Source organism: Vigna unguiculata, chromosome 3 (assembly GCF_037176805.1).
Source record: "Vigna unguiculata cultivar grain cowpea cultivar isolate G323 ecotype 2 chromosome 3, ASM3717680v1, whole genome shotgun sequence".
Taxonomy (NCBI): Eukaryota; Viridiplantae; Streptophyta; class Magnoliopsida; order Fabales; family Fabaceae; genus Vigna; species Vigna unguiculata.
In genome coordinates, this window is record NC_140794.1 from 56,615,551 (window position 1) to 56,637,180 (window position 21,630).

The following is a 21,630-nucleotide window of genomic DNA, read 5'->3' on the forward strand; positions in this document are numbered from 1 at the left end:
TAACAAGATACAAATAATAATAGGCAATAAATGTTAATAAAATATTTAAAATTTGCACTAATACATGTAGAAAGAGAGTCATATCGAAAGTGTTAAAAGATAAAAATAATTTAGAGTATATTCTTGAATGTAAATCTTGTTTTAGAAGTGAAGTCGAATTAAATATAAAGTTTATTTTTTAACATGTAGAACACGTTCTAATGAGATTTGATGCTTATTAGATCTATTATTTTATTTGTTATTAGATTATTTATCAATGTTTATTTTTGTGCACGACATGTATAAGCTTTGAAACCATACCATGGAGTGGAAATCTTACTAATTGGTTGTCCGAGGTTAGAATTAGGTTTAAGGATTTTCTTAACCTCTCATGTTACATGTATGCTTATAAATGTAGTATGACAAGTGAAGAGGGTCGAACAAAATAAATGGCTCTCAAACAATGGCCTTTTGAGCAAATGGAAGGAGTATTCTCTTCTACCTTCTATCTTTCTCTTTCCTTTTTCATCAGTATTCTGTTATTCTTTAAGCTCGCAAGAAGATCCAAACCCAAAACCATTCTGAATCTGCCACCATCTCCCCCAAAGCTGCCATTCATAGGCAATCTGCATCAGTTTGGCGCACTGCCACATCGAGCTCTTCGAGATCTGTGTCTGAAATATGGAGATATAATGATGTTGCAGTTGGGACAGATGCAAACTCCAACCCTCGTGGTTTCATCTGTAGATTTGGTGACGGAAATAATCAAAACACATGACCTAGCCTTTTCAGACCGACCCCAAAATTCTTCATGTAAAATCTTACTCTATGGATGCACAGACGTTGGGTTCTCACTCTATGGAGAAAACTGGAGACTAAAAAGAAAAATATGTGTGCTTGAACTTTTGACCTCCAAAAGGGTGCAATCATTTCGGGTCATCAGAGAAGAAGAAGCTGGGGAGTTGGTGAAAAAGCTACGTGAAGCAAGCTCGAATGATGCAAGTTACGTGAATCTAAGTGAGTTGATTATGGCAACATCAAATAATATCGTGTGCAAATGTGCTCTTGGAAGGAGGTTTGCAGGAGATGGTTACAGCAGAGTGAAAGAGTTGGCGAGGGAAGCCATGATTCATATTACAGGTTTCACAGTGAGAGATTACTTCCCTTGGTTGGGTTGGGTTGATGTTGTTACTGGAAAAATTCAGAAATACAAGGCCACTGCTGCAGCAATGGATGCTGTATTTGAGGAAGCAATTGCAGAACGTTTGAGGGTGAGAAGAGAAGGTGAACACTCCAAAATGAAAGATTTCTTGGATATTCTCCTCGATCATCACCAGGATAACACGCTGGGATACCAGTTCACCAAAAATGACATCAAATCACTAATAACGGTATCTTTTTTTCCCCATCTTATATCGCTGTTAAATTTATTTCCTTAGCTCTAGCTCACGATGGCACCATGATATATATAAAATAATATATCAAAATTAAAATAACCCTCTGAAAATATATATCTATATAGATTGGATAGTTTTATATTCATGTAATAACAGGTGACCAACGGTATTTATTTTTCGTGGACTCCATCGCTTCTAGCAGTTAATATGCAGTTACGGAGCTGGTTGCAACTTTAGCGGTGCATCTTCTGTCGTTTTATTAGTGTTTGGATGATGTAATCTGAGAGACTAATTAACTTATTTAGAAAATTTAAATTTTTTTGAGGAAAAATGATATGTTTTGATGAAAAAATTAAAAGAAAATTGAAATTAAGAAAATTTAAGGTATTTCAAATAAGTAAAATAATAAAATTTGAAATTCACTAAATGAAAATTGAAATTGAGATTCGTCAAATTGTGAAATTGTTCATTAATTAAGAAAAAAAAAATTCTATAATAGTCCAAAAAGTCGAGTCAAGTTAGGCTCATGGTCAAGTTGAACTGGGTCAGACCAGACTAGGTTGAAAGTTGAGTTGGGTCAGCCTAAACCAAAGATCGAGCCCGGGTTAAATCAAAGGTTGAGACGGATCGGACCTGGCTGAAGGTTGAGCTAGGTCAGCCTTGACCGAAGGTCGAGTTGAGCCAAAATTAGAGTTAGAACGATCCAGAACGAAGGTCTACTTGAACCAAAAGTCAAGATGAGTGGTACCGAATGGAATGTTAAACTAAATTAAGTTAGTCTCACGGTTAAGTTGAGTTCATCGTAAAATAAAAATTAAATTACTTTATTGAAACAAGAAAATTAAAATTTAAAATATTTCAATTACTTCATCCAAATAAACTATTTAAGAAATGAAGAAAATTTGATTGAAAGTAATTCAATTAATATAAATTTTAACTTTTTTTGCAAAGATTGAAATATCTTTTCCAAATACAACGTTATTGTCTTTGTCAACTTTTATTGTCTTTGTCATATTCAAGCATTCAACTTTTGTTGATTATGACATATCTTGGATCATTGTTCATCAAACGAATACGTTCGTTTTTCTTTCAATAAAAAGTTAGTCATAGTTTTAGTCTTTTAAATTTAAAGTTAATTCAAATTGGTTTTCAAATCTAAAAATTATTTTTAGTTCTTTGAATTTTAAGAAAATACGATTTACATTTTTAAACGTTAGATTGAACGATCATAAGCGGTTAAGCATCATTTTAAGTTTAATCGTTCTATTGTTGGAAGACAAAACTTATAGTAATTTTGAAGTTGATAGATATAGAAGGCTTTTCGTTTATATTTTTTATGATTGTTACAAGTTGGATGAAAATTTTATTTGTTAATTTTTCAGGACATGTTTCTGGGAGGTACCGACACAACTGCAGCCGCATTAGAATGGTGTATGTCAGAACTTATGAGGAATCCAACCGTAATGCAACGAGTGCAAGAAGAAGTGAGGAGAGTTGTAGGTCATAAGTCAAAGGTGGAAGAGAATGATGTGAATGAAATGCGATATCTAAAATGTGTAGTGAAAGAAACTATAAGGTTGCATCCTCCAACTCCTCTTTTGGCTCCTCGAGTAACAATGTCTGATGTAAAACTAAATGGATACGACATTCCTGCGAAAACAACGGTATATATCAATGCATGGGCAATGCAAATGGATCCTAAACTCTGGGATCGTCCTGAACAGTTTCTGCCAGAGAGATCTGAAAACAGTGAAGTTGATTTCAAAAACCAAGAAAACTTTCACTTTATTCCATTTGGTTTTGGAAGAAGAGGATGTCCTGGAATGGGTTTTGCAATTAGTTCAATTGAGTATTTGCTTGCTAATCTTCTTTATTGGTTCGACTGGAAGTTGCCTGAAACTGCTGCTGCTACATTGGATATAGACATGAGCGAGGTATTTGGACTTGTTGTCTCAAAGAAACTACCACTTCTCCTTAAACCAAAAACCTTTTCATCTTAAGTCAAGTTCTACACTATGTTTTCGTTTTCTTAGAATGATTGATATATATTGTAAAATACTTGTTGTACTCTTTGGATACGTATCCCAAAATATTATCAAAAATATCTCTAAAATATTTATGGTTAATATTTTATGATATAATATTTTATTTTTAAATTCTATTATATTTCTAAAATATTTTGATATCTAGAACAGGAGAATAACAATTTTCATTAATAATCACAGATCTTAACTAATAATTTTGAGAAAAATATATAAGTATTAAAAGAGGAAACTATATGATAAATAAGTTACACTTAAATGTTATTTATAGGAAAATACACAACATATCATATTTCATTTTATGTTCCTAAAAAATAATTTTTATACACAAATATTTTGATGAAAAAGAATACTTAAGATATAGTGCAATAACTTGAAAAAGAAAACAACACATAACTATTCAAATTCTTATATTTCAAAAGTTTTTCAGATAAAAAAAAGAAGATAATTCTTTCTTTTTCACGACAAATACCATACTGTGAAACTAATATTCTATTGTTGAACGGGATGAGAGAGAGTTAAATTTTATTTCAGAAAAAGAACAAAACATGGAAAAAAAAAATAGTAAAAAGAAATGAGTATGCGTTTTACTTCATTTTTCTCTTCAGAAATGGAATACAGTGAAAATAATTGATGAATTTGAATGTTTATTTTACTATTGAAAAAAATGATAAATAGGCAAATAAGAGAGAATATACAAAAATATCTCAATATTTTTCTAGTTATTTCATTTTTTATTATATTTAATTTTACATTTTAATATTTATTAAAATTGAATGGCGTGTATCATAAAAATGGAAATCTTTTTAATTTAATTTCCATAAAATTCTCATTATATCATGTGAAATATTCTGAAAAATTTGGAGGTCCATTTCATTACCTTGACTCCTTGTCAAACCCAAAAATTGGTCATCTTCATTTACACAAAAAATCAGACCATAAGCATTTGAAAAAATGTTGATAAAAAGGATAAAACCAAGAAATGCATTTGTATGATAACCAAAAACAAAGCACGAGAATGGTATCTGAAGAAAACAAAGACAAAACATGATGTTGATAGATGAAACCAAGATAAAATATAGAGGTAGTCCAAAGATGAACCAAAACCAAAACCCTAAGTCAAAATATAGCAAAACCAAAATGTGAAAATCCAAAATATTAACCTTTTTATTTCCCACAAGTATTGCCTCATTTTCTCGCAATTTACCATACACGTTATAACAACTCAACTGGATAATAACAAACAAAACCATAAACCTAAAAATTGACATTTTTATTAATTAGCCCTAACTTTGATCACATAATATTTTCTTTATCTCTTATCGACAAAGTCCTAAGTTGAAAAATGTAAACAGAAAGTAGTAGAAACTTTTGTGAAAAGGAATAACACACAACAACCTTTACTATATTATTTAGGACAATCCATGGATGTCAATCATCTACCGAACTCGCACCAAGAAAAAAAAAGAAAAAAGAAACAGAAAAAAACTTATACAAAAGAAACAGAGATTTTTTTTTTTTTTATAAAAACAACAAAACCACAAGTACAAAAATACACGATGGTCAAATACACAATGGTCAATTTAAAAAATTTCCTTGCTGCAAAGGAAGACAAAGTTTAAAACAATCCAAAATGACAAAAAAAACGAAGAAATTGAACACATGTCAACAAAATAACTATGAGCAATTCAATAATTTAGCTAGTACATTATTTTATTATTTTGTAGAAGTCAGAGTATACGTGTGTAAGAATCATTTTAAAAGAATTTATATTAGCTGGATCCAGAATCATCTAGAGATCTGAATATGATTTATGAAATTTTTTTATTTAACATATAAATAACTTTTTCTATGTAGCTTCGTTCTGACGAACTGATGATAGACAAATGATAGAAAAGTATATAAATATAAGAGTAATAAAATATAATAAAAAAGATATAAATAACAATAGATAATAAATATTAAAAATTATTTAAATTTTACATTAGTTGATGTAGAAGAGTCATGATAGCATGACACTTCAACTTTTCTCTTACACTCAAATTTATACATAGATTATTGTTTTATTTATATTTACTTTCTATTATTTTAATATAACACGTTATTATTAGATAAGAATGTTTGTGTCGAAAGAATATTATAAAAGTCTATGACGGCTCCCCCATTAGTTTGGTCAGTCCTTCCAAATTTGGTCAGGCTGAGTTTAAGTTTTCAACTTCTCATTTGGTCTCATATTAGCCTAACCTGTTAAATTGAACCAAAGATGAATGGAGCGAATTGGGCTGCTAACCATTTATTTAATAAAAAGTTAAAACTATAATAATTTAAAAACTTAAATTTTTATAATATATAATAGTGTTTAAATTACTAACATTTATAAATTATAAGTTCCATTAATTAATCATAATAAAATAATTTAATATATAAAATGTAATCATTATTTTAGTCGTCCAAATAAAAATATTAATTATTTAATTAAAATTTTAAAAATATATATATTATTGAATATATTTTTAATATTTATTTATTATAAATAAATTTTAAAAACAAAAAGTAAAAAGAAAAATTGATGTGTCATAAATTCTAATCTATTTTATTGTGACACTTGAATCGGGATTTGACTAACAAATAACGAGCCTACCTAAAAGGGTTGACTCGTTTTGCAATCAGTATGTATTACGGTGTATATAGGAATACCAAAAAGACTTATTTTTAATAGATATTTGTGAATAATGAGCTAAAAATAATTTAGTATAATTTTATTTGTAATTATACGAGCATCATTATCAATACAAAATTAAAATTAAAATTTTATTTTATTATATTTAATAAAAATAAAAATTTAATATATATTTTATTAAATTAAATTAAATTTAAATTTAATGTACATTACATTTTATATTTTTTTTAATTTTATTTAAATTTCATTTTAAAAATTTAAAATTTTTTTTATTTTAAATATTTTTTAGTATATGTGAAAATTCACAAATACTTTTTAAATTAGTATTTGACATGTAATACACTATGTATAACCGATCGGATTTTCTATTTCCAATGAGAAATCGAGTAGCACTGTTCCACGACATCCATCTATGTATGCTTATAAATGTAGTATGACAAAGGGACATGTCTGTTGAAAAAATAAATGGCTCTCAAACAATGGCCTTTGGAGCTAATGGAGGGAGTGTTCTCTTCTACCTTCTATCATTCTCTTTCCTTTTTCGTCAGTGTTCTGTTATTCTTTAAGCTCGCAAGAAGATCCAAACCCAAAACCATTCTGAATCTGCCACCATCTCCCCCAAAGCTGCCATTCATAGGCAATCTGCATCAGTTTGGCACACTGCCACATCGAGCTCTTCGAGATCTCTCTCTCAAATACGGTGATATAATGATGTTGCAGTTGGGACAGATGCAAACTCCAACCCTCGTGGTTTCATCTGTAGATTTGGTGACGGAAATAATCAAAACACATGACCTAGCCTTTTCGGACCGACCCCAAAACACTTCATGTAAAATCTTACTCTATGGATGCACAGACGTTGGGTTCTCACTCTATGGAGAAAACTGGAGACTGAAAAAAAAAATGTGTGTGCTTGAACTTCTGAGCGCCAAAAGGGTGGAATCATTTCGGGTCATCAGAGAAGAAGAAGCTGGAGAGTTGGTGAAAAAGCTACGTGAAGCAAGCTCGAATGATGCAAGTTACGTGAATCTAAGTGAGATGTTCATGGCAACATCAAATAATATCGTGTGTAAATGTGCTTTTGGAAGGAAGTTTGCAGGAGATGGTTACAGCAGAGTGAAAGAGTTAGCAAGGGAAGTGATGATTCATATAACAGCTTTCACTGTGAGAGATTACTTCCCTTGGCTGGGTTGGGTTGATGTTGTTACTGGAAAAATTCAGAAATACAAGGCCACTGCTGCAGCATTGGATGCTTTATTTGAAGAGTTAATTGCAGAACGTTTGAGGCAGAGAAGCGAAGGTGAACACTCCAAAATGAAAGACTTATTGGATATTCTCCTCCAACATCACCAGGATAACACGCTGGGATATGAGTTTACCAAAAATGACATCAAATCACTTATTACGGTATCTTTCTTTCCCATTTTGTATAACTGTTAACAAATTTATTTCCTTATCTCTAGCACACATATTATAATAATATACTATATATTTAAATAGAATATTCTGCTCCATTATTTTATAGAGATTGAAGAGTTTTGTTTTTATCACAGGCCAGGTGACCAAAAACGATATTTATTTTTTGTGGACTGCATCGTTTCTAGCAGTTAAAATCTAGTTTCAGAGCTACCTGCAGCTGTATCAGTCCATTTTCTGTCATTTTCATTGTCTTGCCACGGATTATAAAGTTGGTTTGATTTGATGTTAAACTTTACTAAAAAAGACTGTAGTTCAACTTTACAAAAAAAGACTTTTATTGTATATAGTTTTAAGTTTAATCGTTCTATAGTCGGAAGACAAAACTTATATAAATTTTGAAGTTGATAGATATAGAAGGCTTTTCGTTAATATTTGTTGTGATTGTTACAAGTATGATGAAAATTTCATTTGTTATTTTTAGGACATGTTTCTGGGAGGTACCGACACAACTGCGATCATATTGGACTGGACCATATCAGAACTTATGAGAAACCCAACCACAATGAAAAAAGTGCAAGAAGAAGTGAAGAGAATTGTAGGTCATAAATCAAAGGTGGAAGAGAATGATGTGAATGAGATGCGATATCTAAAATGTGTAGTGAAAGAAACTATAAGGTTACACCCTCCAGCTCCTCTTTTGGCTCCTCGAGTAACAATGTCTGATGTAAAACTAAATGGATACGACATTCCTGCAAAAACAATGGTATATATCAATGCATGGGCAATGCAAATGGATCCTAAACTCTGGGAACGTCCTGAACAATTTCTGCCAGAGAGATTTGAAAACAGTGAAGTTGATTTCAAAAACCAAGAAAACTTTCACTTTATTCCATTTGGTTTTGGAAGAAGAGGATGTCCTGGAATGAGTTTTGGAATTAGTTCAGTTGAGTATTTGCTTGCTAATCTTCTTTATTGGTTCGATTGGACGTTGCCTGAAACTGCTACTGCTACACCCAATATAGACATGAGCGAGAAATTTGGACTTGTTGTCTCAAAGAAAGTTCCACTTCTCCTTAAGCCAAAAGTCTTTTCATCTTAAGTCAAGTTCTATTATATGTTTTCGTTTTCTTAGACTTAACACCCTATCTATGCTTCTTATACTAGTTGGATAACTATATGTTGTTATATAAATATTATACTTGAGATTGGTATTTTTATTCTAATATGTCTGGAATTAAATTTAGTGTGATTTTTTAATTTTTTTTATTCTTAATTCAGTGTTTATTTTGTTTAAAAGAACTAGATGTTTTTTTTTTAATTGATATAAAAAAAGTTTGACACATTTTCTATTATTTAAATGCCATGTTTGACTTTTTTTTTATACTCTTTAATGACAAATAGTGTTTTAAACTTTAGCTACTATTAACAATTGTCATAATATCTTAAGAGGGGATCTTTTGTTCCTTTTTTTCACCACTTTTGCACCATTTTTCTTTTTTAAGAATCATGACGACCCGCACGTGAAACAAGTATATATTCTTTCATGAACTAATCTAATGCGATTCTCAATTTTGTAATTGAAGGTGTTACCCTACCCTTTTAGGAAAGCTTTTTCCACAGTTCATTAGTATATATGAATGAAGTCTTTTATCTAAAAAAATTTGATAGCATTTTGAATGCATTTTGTATTGATATTCAAAGGACATGAAATAAAAGTTGTTACAGAGAATGCTTCATAATTAAGTATATGCACCCGAAGAATGACTAAGCGATTTGAACAAAAATTACACTAAATTTTAGGCTAGACTTAATATGCACATGCAACAAATTAACCACAAAACAGGGGCGGTCCTTTCAATGTTCTTTTAAAATGTTTTTTATATATTATTTTATTATTCATATTAATTCTTGTTCTCTTTTATTTGTTTTCTGTCTCTTTCATACCTCTTTTTCTCTCACATCTTCTTTCTATGTTAATTTTCATCTTTAATCTCTCATTATTTTTAAAATCAAATTGTACCAAAGCGAAATATTAAAGAGTTAAGAAATATTTTGAACCAAAAAATCTTTTTTTTCTGAGTAAGTTGATTTTCTATCCCTTTTTTCGAAGCAATTTGTTTTTCATATGTATGTGGCTTTTCTACATTATAGGCAGATCTCGATCTGTTAGAGAATAAAATTATGATCTAATTATTGATCAAACTTTTCTTTGTGTAAATAGAGTTATTTTAAGCTTTAAAGTTGTGTAAGGGAATAACAATATTATAAATCTACTCTAAGGTAAGGAAAACTAATCACTTAGAAGTTGTTATTTTTCTTAAAATATTGAGTCTTGATTTTGAGATTTAATTTGGGGTATTCATAATTTTATTTTTTCGTAAATATGTGAGAGGTAACAAATTTATATTAGAAAAATTATGATAAAGAGTGAAAAAATTAATTTTTTTTTCAAAAGAAAGACTTGAGATAAAGATGAAAAAAGTGTATCTACGTCAACTAAACTCGTGAAACTTCACGAGAATCCAAAAATTGAAGAAAATGAAAAAAAATTATCTAAAGTTCCTAGAGTTACATACAATGAATTTGAAAATTCTTTATAATATGATTTGGGGAAGCGTCGCCAAATTTGACAATACCCACTAAATCAAATTGATGAGGTGCAAATGACTTATGTAAAATGGGGTACATATCATGACTATTCCAGTTTCTATAGCTACAATTGAAAGATTTTTTTTTGTAATAAAAATAATCAATAATAGGTTGAGAAATAAGACGGAGGCTGAATTTTTGGCTAGCAGTGTGATAATAATCTATATTGAAAGGATGTTGTAACAAACTTTAGTTCTAATTCAATTATTTAAGATTTTAAGTAATTAAAATAGAGTAGAGCAGTACTCTTACCAGATGTAGTTTTTACTTTTTTTTAATATATTTTTGTTGACGATAAACTTTATGTTTTACTTTCATATATATTATTATTATTATACTTTTTTGGATTCTATTATTATCTGTGTATTTTTTTAGTAGAGAAAATAATGAGAGAAAATAAAGAAAATGTTTTTAATTAAAAATAATAATTTATAAATAAAAAATAACTTTTTTCAAACTATCTCATCAAACAATTTAAATTCTAATAAATGATTAATGTTTAATTATTTTGACTAAATCTCAAATAAAAACTAAGATTGACTTAATGTGTATATATATATACAATATTAAATTTAAACAAAATTAGTAAAATAAATACAAATTACTAAGATATGCTTATATTTTGAAGTCATCAAGTCCGGTCTGAAGAAAGATTTGTATTACATTAAAAATACCCTAAAGATGAGTAAGAGATAATTTAAGATAATTTAGTCCCTATAAATAAAATACTTAAATTTAATTAATTTTTAAAATTATATAAATAAATATTATCATGGAAATAACCAGCTTTTTAAATTTATATAAATTCTGGTGCTCATTTATAAATAAAACGGACAATGGGTTGGAATTATATATATTTTTATCTTAAATCCCATCTACCAGGGGCAGATTTTATAAGAGAAGGGTAGGGGACATGGCCTCCAATATTTTTTATTTTTTTAAATTATATATATTTTTGAAAATTTGAATATTTTTAAAATTTCTTAAATTATTGATAATATATTTTAAAAATTGATGAAAATTGAATTGCGTATTCTTTATTAGGGATGACAATTCGGGGCGGATCAGGAGGGCTAGCCCGCGAGCCCACATAAAAAACGCGGGGCGAATTGGAATTTTGAACCCGTTAACTCGTAATGGCCCGTTCCACATAGGTCTGTAACCCGCACGAGCTAAAAGTCGAGCGGGTTGGCCCACTAACCCTCTTACAAAATTATATATTCTCATTTCTTTAATTCTCACATTATTCATCATGTTGTTTTTATAAGTTTATTTTTATTATTATTATTATTATTTCTATTATTATTATTATTATGTTTATGTATAATCATTATATATAAGATAATGATTTTAGTTCTTGAATATGGAATATCTTTTTATGCACTTTTAAGTACATGTCTTGCAAGGTGACATGTTACTATTGTATTTTAGCTATAATCTTTGATAAGATAAACTAATTGAAATTATTCGATAGAAAATGATATCAATTATTATGAAAAAAATAAAAAAAGTTTTTATTTTGCCCAATACAAAAAAAAAATTGTTCATCATAAATGCGGGCCAACCCGCAGGGCGGGCCAAAAAAGTGAACCCGATATTAAATTGCGGAGCGGGCCAAAACGGGTCGGACTGACCCGCTTTGTCATCCTTACTTTTTATTTCTTTCTAAAGCATAACATTTAATGTTAATAAATAATAAAACATAAAATTAAATATAATAAAGAATAAAAATATTTAGGTTTAATTAATTTTTTTGTATCTAGTTTCATCAAAAAATGTCAAATTGCGACTAAAAGATCGATACCAAATTGAGACTAAAAAATCAATACCAAATTGAGACTAAAAAGACTTGAGGTCGAACTTGACATTTTTGGAATCAGGAACTAGAAGAATAATTAAACCAAATATTTATTAAGATATTTTTTATTTTCTTTTTCATTGTCTTTTTATTTTTTACAAAATTCTACTCATCTCTCATTCTTATATGTTTTTTTGTTGTTGAAGAAATAAAGGGAGTTAGACACAAACTCATTACTTTTGCTCTCATTTGTCATTTGTTCTCTTATTTTCTTAAAAAATGAAATGTAACTCTCTTTTGTCTCACTTAATAATTAAATATTAGTTTATTAGTTATTAACATTGTTTTTTATCTCTTGAGTCTGGATATTTGTTTTTATGAATATAGAAAAAAAAGTATTATGTGTGTTTTTCATAAGTGATTTTTAATTGTAAGTTGACTATAATATATTTTCTTTTAATAATTACGTTTTTCAATTTTTTATTAGATTATGATAAATTATTTTTTAATATTAGTTTTTAAAAGATAAGTACACTGATAAAGAATAAAATAATATATTCATTTTTTACATTGATAAGAAGAAACCTACAAGTGAAGATGAAAACAAATTAAATTTTACTTCTTCAGATATTTTTTTGAAGTATTATAATAATGATTCAATCTAATGATTCAATTGTTCATTTTAGAGGAGTCATTTTTTGAAGCATTTTACTAATAATCCAATCTAATAATCAAAGAATTATATTATTTGGTCCTTCAAAATATTTTATCATGATCCGTCACTATCATCCACTATTGAACAGGTTTGATTGGGTTGAGTCTATTGGATTAACATTTTGGAGAACTTTATTTTAAAAAAATATATAATTTTCAAGTACCAATCTAATTGAAAAATAACACAATCTTTACTAAAAAAATAATCTAAGATCGTAAATTAGTCGATAAGTAAAGTCATAATTCCTCCGATGTGATCCAAAACATATAAAAATATATATAACATAATTATCTACAACAGGTAGAATAGTGAATCTAAAGTTGAATCTCGAGTTATCCATCTAAACCATTTATTCAACTTACATAAAAATGATTTAGTTTGATTTGGGTGAATCTGATCCTATTATAAATTAAACTCAATCCAATATAATTTGGATTAGATTGAATCGAATTAGATTATTGAATAATTCGACCCAATAAACATCTTTAGTTCTAGTAACCTAATATATCATACCTTTTAATAACTTAAAAAAGAAGAAAAAAAAAACGGAAATTTCTTAATATAGGAAAAACACAAAAATACAATCACCTTAAATGAGTATTTATCTTGTTATCCACTTTGAGTTTATATTCTTTTAGTATAATAATACCTGATTGTACTTCTATTCTAAAGAGAATTTAATGAGAAAAAATTATAAAAAGTAAAATTTTAATAAAAAAAATGAACGTTTTATTCTCTATAATATATTTATAAATTTTGTACATGTTATATATTAAAAAAAAATTGTGCTAAAATTTTAGGTGTTGTTGTAAATTATCTTCACTGAGAATGATGTTTTCTTTAGAAAGGGGCCTTGTGTGATGTTATTTGTTAATTAAAAAAATTATTAAAGGTGTGTTTACTTAACCGGATAGGTTTGAGAAAGAAGGAGTGGGTGAATTTAAGTGAATTTAAGGGTGAATTGTGTGTTGTTTATTTAAAGAGATTTAGATGATAGTGAATGAATTTGAAAGTAAAATTTGTAAAAATTTGTGAATAATTTAATCAATGTGATAGATTAAAAATAAAGTTTTAATAGATTAAAATATAATATTATAATTTTGCCATTATAATTAAAATTAAAATTATTATTTTACTATTATTATTTATTATATATATATATATATTATTACTTATTATTTATCAAAAGCAAAAAATATTATTCATTATGTTTTAAAATTTTAATTAATTAAAGAAACTTTTTAGAAATCTAATCCTATGCGTTTGTGCATAAATTACTACCTTCTTAAAAGAAGGAAAATGAATGAATGTAACTTTTCGACTCTCACAATGCATATTAATTGGAAACAAGGAAACGTTGTTAATGTGAATAATTAATGTCATTGATTTCCAATAATTAATTTGGAACACAAAATCATCAATGAAGTGGAACCGGTTCCACATATTATCATACCTGATTCTAAGGTTTGCTGGGATTGATTCTAGTGTTATAGGAATCAATCTCCTTCACAATTTCACTCATCGAAATCAGTTCCTTGCTTAATGGAATCGGTTCATTAACTTTTGCATTTCATGATGAAATTAATTTTAGTTCAACGGGAATTATTTTCGTTCTTCTTTATCTTTAACCACAAACTCCATCTTTCATTATAGCCTCCATCCTTCACCATTATGCAACTTCATCTGAAGAAAGAAAGAGTTATTGAATGAGGGTAAAAATGTATTTTCATACATATCACTCTCAAATCTCTTGAGTTGAAGCGAGATTCGAAAATCTCTATATCATGTTAATCCCTTCGTTCCTTGCTCTCAAATGTGTGATGTGAACCCCCATCTCACTTGTAAATCATTTATTGCTTATCACTCATAAGAGGACCACACCCGTAAACGAACACGGTCTAAATAAGTTTTTAATCTCTAAATTTTCACACGAAATTATAATTCGTTGTTATCCCAAACTTTGATATAATTTAGTTTCTAAACCTTAATAACAAATAAATATAGTTTTCTTAATCTAATTATGTTAAATTTTTTTGACGTATCAAATGACATTTTGACTAACGTTTGAATTGTTTATAACATTTGATACATTTAAGTTCAAATAACGATCTAAAATGTCATTTAACATGTAAATAATAATATTATATTAAAATGATTATATGTCCATTTATTTTTAAAGTTTAAAAAAAATGATATGTTAAAATTTGAGAAAAAAATAAATTTATATTTCATATATAAGTTTTGACACTAAAAATATTTAACATATTAAAAAAATATTTTGATGATAATTATAAAAAAAAGATAGTAATCCAATAATTGTTTTAGGTAAGACTTGTTTGCTTGCAATAACATTTTGGTGGTGCAACTTGTTTTCCAGCCGCACATCCTCACTTTCGGATTTCTCCAATCCAGACCTAGGGAGCTACTAAACACACACACTGCCACCGCCCATAGTCTCTATCCGAAAAAAAGTCTTCTTTCCAATGTTATTGACACAAAACATTAATCACGATGTCGTGTTTTGTTGTGCAGTCAATGGTCACTTACGCAAAGGGGAAACCATTGGAAGACTAGTAATATGTTATTCATTTGATGTGAAATAGATCTTAAATTCAAACCCTATAAAAGTGGAAACCCTTAAAGTCCATGAACTCATTCTAAAAGTTAAAACTCTAAGAACTGATCTTATCCCATTATTGTGAGAGTATTGTTTAAAAGATATTCATTCAAAAAGTTAAAAAAGTTTTCTGTCATTTATCATGTGAGAATATATTGCAAGTCTGAATTACAAGAATCTTAATTTAGATTTTACAAGGATAACATGTGATGTGATCCATCACTCTCTTTTCCTTTCTTCTTATGTATGACGTCAATAAATTGAATATAATAACGGTTTTGATTTCTAATCAAAGATAAGAGAAAAAAAATCTAAATATTACTACACCTATTTACATATTCCGACGCAATTTGGGAAGTTGATTAGTATTCAGTCATGGTAGGGCATTTGAAAAATAGATTTCGTACCCCTTCAAACAGGTGGTTGAAGGAGGTGATAATTTTCTTACTATATATTCAAAACTACTAGTAACTTTTATTTTACTTTTAATAAAATACAGAATATAAAATTAAAAAATGATATAAGACTCATGAATTATAAATTATATATTTATAATAACAAATTATATTATATTAAAATTAAAATACAGTACAAAATGAGGTGGTTGATAAACTTATCCTTGATTTTTTTAAAGAAGAGTGTTAAGAATGGAAACGATCATAATTGACCTTATTGCTATTTTTTTCATTTTATTCAACAATTTTGTTTTAATATAAATCATGTTAATACAAGCTAACAACAAACCATTTCAAACTTTGATATATAAACTGCCCCCAAACGCTGAACAAGAACCAGCATGTTTTTACCTTATGTGAACATAGACTACAACTTGGTGGGCAACTATTTTGGATTTCGATTAAGTCCAAAATAATTAGTTAAACTAAATCATTTGTGGTTTAGACTTAATGATTGTAGCAAATAATCTTCTTATTTCTAGCGATATTTCTCTTTATCTTTATAAATAATCTTCTTATCTCTAAAGTAACATAAAAAAATCACTACATTCAACACGATAAAGCTAAATAGGTTATAAATACTTTATTTTATTTTATATAAATTATAATGTATCGATACTTCAATTTAAGTTATATATCCAATTTTAAGTGCATTACAAGAAAATTTTTGAACAATAACCAATTTTAATGTCAAAAATAATTAGTCACTATATAATGACTAATTTAAGTATCAATTTAAAAACAAAAAATTATTAGCAACTAAAATAGTTTTAAAAAATTATATTGGTCTCTTAAATTGATAATTAAAATAATTTATAATATTAATTGGTTTGTTAATAGATCATTAACATTATTTACTAAAGTTTTGACTACGAAAATAATAATTTGTAAATATATTATTAACATTAACTACCAATGTGTTGGCTACCAAAATAATTGGTTTCTAATTAGGATATTGGTCTATAACATATGTTTAGTTACTATAATTGGTCATTTTTAATAGTTTTCTTTAGTGATACTTTTATGATGATAATAATTTATATTTTTTATGTTGAAAAACATATGATTTTAATTTGGATTCACACATTATATTTTTAAGAATTATTGTACACTTTTTAATATTTATATATAACGTATTTATCACATATCGTATTCATTTATTTTTAAAATAAACACATCGATTATCAAATATGTATCGTATCAAATACACATATTGTATTTGTGCATCATAGCATACAATTACATTTACAAGATATAGAATTCTGTAATTTTAATTTTTCGTTCTGATTATCATGAATGTTAGAATCCTTATAAATAATATTCTTTTGTAAATAACATGAACATGAACAGAACCACAAAGTATGGAATTGATAATCTGAAACAAAATAATTTTATGCATGGATAACAACCAGCACCCTGTATTATCCATCTGAAATGGTTAGCATGTAGCATAATTTGAATAATCAAAATAATAGACACAAGTCAAGTTTTGGCTACCCACTTTTTTGACAAAATGCGGAACAACTTTTATCTTCTTCTTCTTTGGATTATCCATGTCATATTAACCGGGCAAACATAGAATTAGATACCCAAACGTATAAAACACTGTAAATTTAATATTTGAAAAACGGAAATTTCAAACGTCAACAAGATAAGGATTGATCTTTTTATTATATAATTTAATAACAAAATGTTCTTTGATTTGATATCAAATTCACTCTTGAAATTACAACTAAACAATAAAATAATCTCATAAATAATAATAATAATAATAATAAATAATGTAATTACATCACTTTTTTCAAATTTATAAATTAAATTAGATTTTTTCATTTTTAAAAAAGATAAGTTAACAAGGTCTCACATATTCCAAAACTTTATTGGCTACTTACCTATTTAATATAATATGCCATATACTTTTTAACATTTTGTATATTTATGTTTTAAATACTTTTTTTTTTTTTTAAAAGGGGGCACAACATCTGGTCCAGTGAAAATAATAATTCTTTATTTCTCTCTTTTACTACATGTGATTTATGATTTCTTTTTTATACTTCTCAGGTCTCTTTCATCCTCTTTATTTCTTTTGAATTTTTTCCTCTCAAGTCTTTTCATCCTATTTAGTTCAAATCTTGACAAAGTAGGAAATATCATAATACAAAAGAAATTATTGAAAAATTGCCTATACAGACAAAATTCTGACTTGGTCACTACAAATCAAATTAATGACGATGATATATAATAAAATAGTGAAATGACAGCTACACAGTTCTACAACTTTCTTGATACTTCCAGGTGTTCGTTCACCATTGCTTCAGAATCATTTTTCTAACATGAGAAGTTACAAAAATAGAAAGAAATAAAGAAGGTAGCTATCGCACTAGTTGTATTATTTTACTTCTTATTTTTAATTAAATAATATTTTTAAATGATTTCTTCAGTTTTACGCAGTGTTATTTTGTGTGGATGATATTGTTTGATCATTTCCATATTTCATCTTTGCTGATATATCATGATATATCATGATTGAGAATGTGATTTGAGAGTGTGTTATCATTAATTTTACCAAATTAATTTTGTAGTTAGATTTTTTCACCAAACATGTGAGTGTATCAGCTGCTGCTACTAGTGGTGTTGGTGGTATTATTTAATGGTAACATGCAATGGTGTGGGTGAAGTGAACCAGTGGCGGTGGTGTTATTTAATAGCAATATACACTGGTGTGAGTGAAGTGAATCAGTGTTGGTGTGGGTGTGAGTGAAGGAAGATGGGGTGGTGTGTGAGTGGTTGGGTTACATAACCAGTGCGAAGATGTGTGTGTCTGACACCGATTACGTAACCGATGGTGATACAGTGTGAAGAATGATACCAGTTACGTAATTGATGTTGTGTGTTGGGGTGGTGATTTTTTTGAGTGTTTTCACTTCTTGCAAGGTTGTGTGTGATGGTTTGTCCAATGCCTTTTTCATTTTAACCAACAAATTAGGTACAAATTTTAATTTTAATTTTATAAATTTTTTCTCGTTCATACAAATTCATACTTATTTATTTTAACATTATATATATATATATATATATATATATATATATATTTTAAGTTCGTATTATTTATTTTTAATTATTTTTATAACATCAAATTACAAAATCATTCTTTTTTTCTATCAAGGGTATTTTGGTAACTTTTAAATTATATCTATTTTCGCAAATTTTTTATCTATCACATCAATCCAATCTTTCACTAACTTTCACAAAATTTATTTCCAAATTCACTCACTTTACCCTCTAAATCCACTACAAAAACACATTCATCCACTCAAATTTATACAAATTCATCTTCACACTCTCCCTCAAATTCATCCACACAAAGGAACATAACCTTAAACTTTGTTCCTATTAAAAGATTTAAAGACTTAAGGTTGTGTTCACTTAAATAGATGGATTTGAGGGAAAAGGAGTGGATTGATTTAAATAGATTTGAGAGTAAATTTTGTGTTGTTTTTTTTAAGGTATTTAGAGGTGATAGTGAGTAGATTTGGAAGTAAAGTTTGTGAATGATTTAATTGATGTGATAAATTAAAAGGAATGTTTTAATAGAAGTAATAAATAAATTACTATATTGCCCTTTATATAATAAGTAATATAAATTGATATTTGTATAAGTTATAATTATTTTGTTATTTTTTTACTACTAAAATTGAAAAAATTAATTATAAAAATTAATAAAATAATATTTTTTGATAATATATTTTAATAATGTTTCAAAACAACGAGAACCGAATCTGCATAAAAATGGGATCGAATCCCTCTTTACTTTACACACAGGGATCAATCCAACAAATATGGGATTAGATCCCTTCTAATGGTATGTACCCCATGGATTATCAGCTTTGCAATACACCATAGTACTCTTCAAACATTCCCCCTCTGGATTCCGCAATCTTTTGTGTTGCCAATACATAATAAAGCAAGGAATATAAAAAAAAGAAGAGTAAAGGTTAATTTAGTAACTGCAAGATGTTTATCTTCAAATCTGTTCAATTAGGAGGGATGAAAAATTGAGTCTCTTCTCCAAATCCATCGCAGCATATCAAATTAATCTGTAGAAACGAACATGAGTATCACTCACTCTCCCATCCGTGTCTATAGTAAATATGTAAAAGCGAACATAACGTAAAATTTGTTGATTTTGAGGGATAAAGTAGTCAAAATAAAAAGATTTAAAATATCATAGATGATCATTTAAGAGATTAGTGTCATGACCTCTTAAATTATTTTAAATTTTTATAAACTATATGTATATATAAGAATATTTTAATTTTCTTTTGAATTATATGTAATATATATATTAAGAATCAAAGAAAATTAAATTAGATATTTTTTATGTTAAAAATAATGAAATATAAAATTAAATATAATAAAAAATATTTTTTTTTCTATTGGCTTTTAAATTTTTTACAAATTGTATCCTACTCTTACATGTTTTTTTTTTTATTTCTAAAGAAAAAATAAAGTTAGACACTAACTCAATAATTTTTATTTTAATCTCGATAATTCTCTTTCATAATTGAAAAAAGAAAAAGATAAAGTCTCACTTGATATTGAAATATTAATTTAAGATTAGTATTATTTTTTATCTGATGATCTTTTGTATTTCATTTTGTATAAATATACAAGAACAAATAATATACAATGTGTTTTGTCTTAATCGATTTTTAATTGTGCCTTGATTATCATAAAAAAACAGGTATATTGATAATGAATAAAATAATAAATTCATTTGTTAAAAGTAATAAAAGGGAAGCTACCCCATGAAGATGAAAATGAGATGGATTTAACTTCTTCATCACATATTCTGAAATATGATACAAATAATCAAATTGTTAAATTAGATGAACCTTCTCTTAAGGTTTGAAGAGTTTCATATTAATTATTTGGAACCTGGTCCAACGAAATATTATACTAATGATATTAATTCGTCTTAGTTTAACACTTCCTATTTTCACATCCAGAAATAAAGATCATTTTATGCACCGAAGATTATCAAAACAAGAGTGTGAAATAAAATGGAAGATAATTTTTTTGCTGACAATATGATTATTTACATAAAAATAATAACTGAAAATTTTAGTTCTAATTTAATTATTGATGAGTTCAAGAATATGAATGAACAAATGACCATCATTCAAATATGTGCGTTTTCTTCTGTAGTTACAGTTATACTAAATTATGTATTAATCTTTATTATATTAGGGACTAGTTGAATATATAAATTTTAACTGTATATTATTTTGACTCTTATGAAATTATTGGTGGAGATATGTCACGGTTAAAGATAAGATTTATGAAGAATTATAATGAGTTGATAGATGTGATAGATAAAAAAATACTTTAATAGATAAAATCTTTAGATTATAATTTTACTTTTATTGTTATTATTATTATTATTATTATTATTTTTAATAGTATTGTAAATTTTATTATTATAATTATCATCAATATTATTATTATTATCGTTATTGTTACTTATAATTATTAATATTGATATTAGTATTATTATTATTATTATTAATTTAATTGAAAGCGAAGGTCATGCATGTAAAACAACTGAAAACTTTTGACCACAAAATTAAAATTAAAATAAAAAGAAAAAGAATTCAATTAAAAGCAAATGTCGTTTGTGTAAAATAATCTATGTTGAACCGTTTTTCTTCTTTAATCCCTTCGCCCATATTCCATTTTCCTAAGTGAGTACAGATTACTAGAAGCAAATGCCTAAAGTACTATCTCCTCCGTTCGCTGTAACACTATATTCATAAGTGTGTGTTTGATTGTCATTTTGGAAATTTAAATCTAAGTTTATTTTACATCGAAAGTTACAA

At 27.2% G+C, this 21,630-nt stretch overlaps 2 protein-coding genes across 2 annotated transcripts; both read left to right on the forward strand.

Moving 5' to 3' along the window:
* Window positions 1–333: 333 nt before the first annotated feature.
* Window positions 334–3,532, forward strand: LOC114176076 (phenylacetaldehyde oxime monooxygenase CYP71AN24-like). Its single transcript, XM_028060986.2, has 2 exons — window positions 334–1,370; window positions 2,759–3,532. Exons 1-2 carry the CDS (start codon window positions 429–431, stop codon window positions 3,374–3,376), a joined length of 1,560 nt encoding a protein of 519 aa, XP_027916787.1. The 5' UTR covers window positions 334–428; the 3' UTR covers window positions 3,377–3,532.
* A 2,975-nt stretch (window positions 3,533–6,507) lies between these two features.
* On the forward strand, window positions 6,508–8,742 carry LOC114176669 (cytochrome P450 71A1-like). Its single transcript, XM_028061778.2, has 2 exons — window positions 6,508–7,505; window positions 7,999–8,742. Exons 1-2 carry the CDS (start codon window positions 6,564–6,566, stop codon window positions 8,614–8,616), a joined length of 1,560 nt encoding a protein of 519 aa, XP_027917579.2. The 5' UTR covers window positions 6,508–6,563; the 3' UTR covers window positions 8,617–8,742.
* Window positions 8,743–21,630: the final 12,888 nt, after the last annotated feature.

Excerpts from the sequence above, each read along its gene's own strand:
- LOC114176076 (XM_028060986.2), top strand. The coding sequence starts at position 429 with ATGGCTCTCAAACAATGGCCTTTTGAGCAAATGGAAGGAGTATTCTCT. Across the intron at positions 1,371-2,758 it reads ACATCAAATCACTAATAACG|GACATGTTTCTGGGAGGTAC; the intron begins GTATCTTTTTTT and ends TTAATTTTTCAG.
- LOC114176669 (XM_028061778.2), top strand. The coding sequence starts at position 6,564 with ATGGCTCTCAAACAATGGCCTTTGGAGCTAATGGAGGGAGTGTTCTCT. Across the intron at positions 7,506-7,998 it reads ACATCAAATCACTTATTACG|GACATGTTTCTGGGAGGTAC; the intron begins GTATCTTTCTTT and ends TGTTATTTTTAG.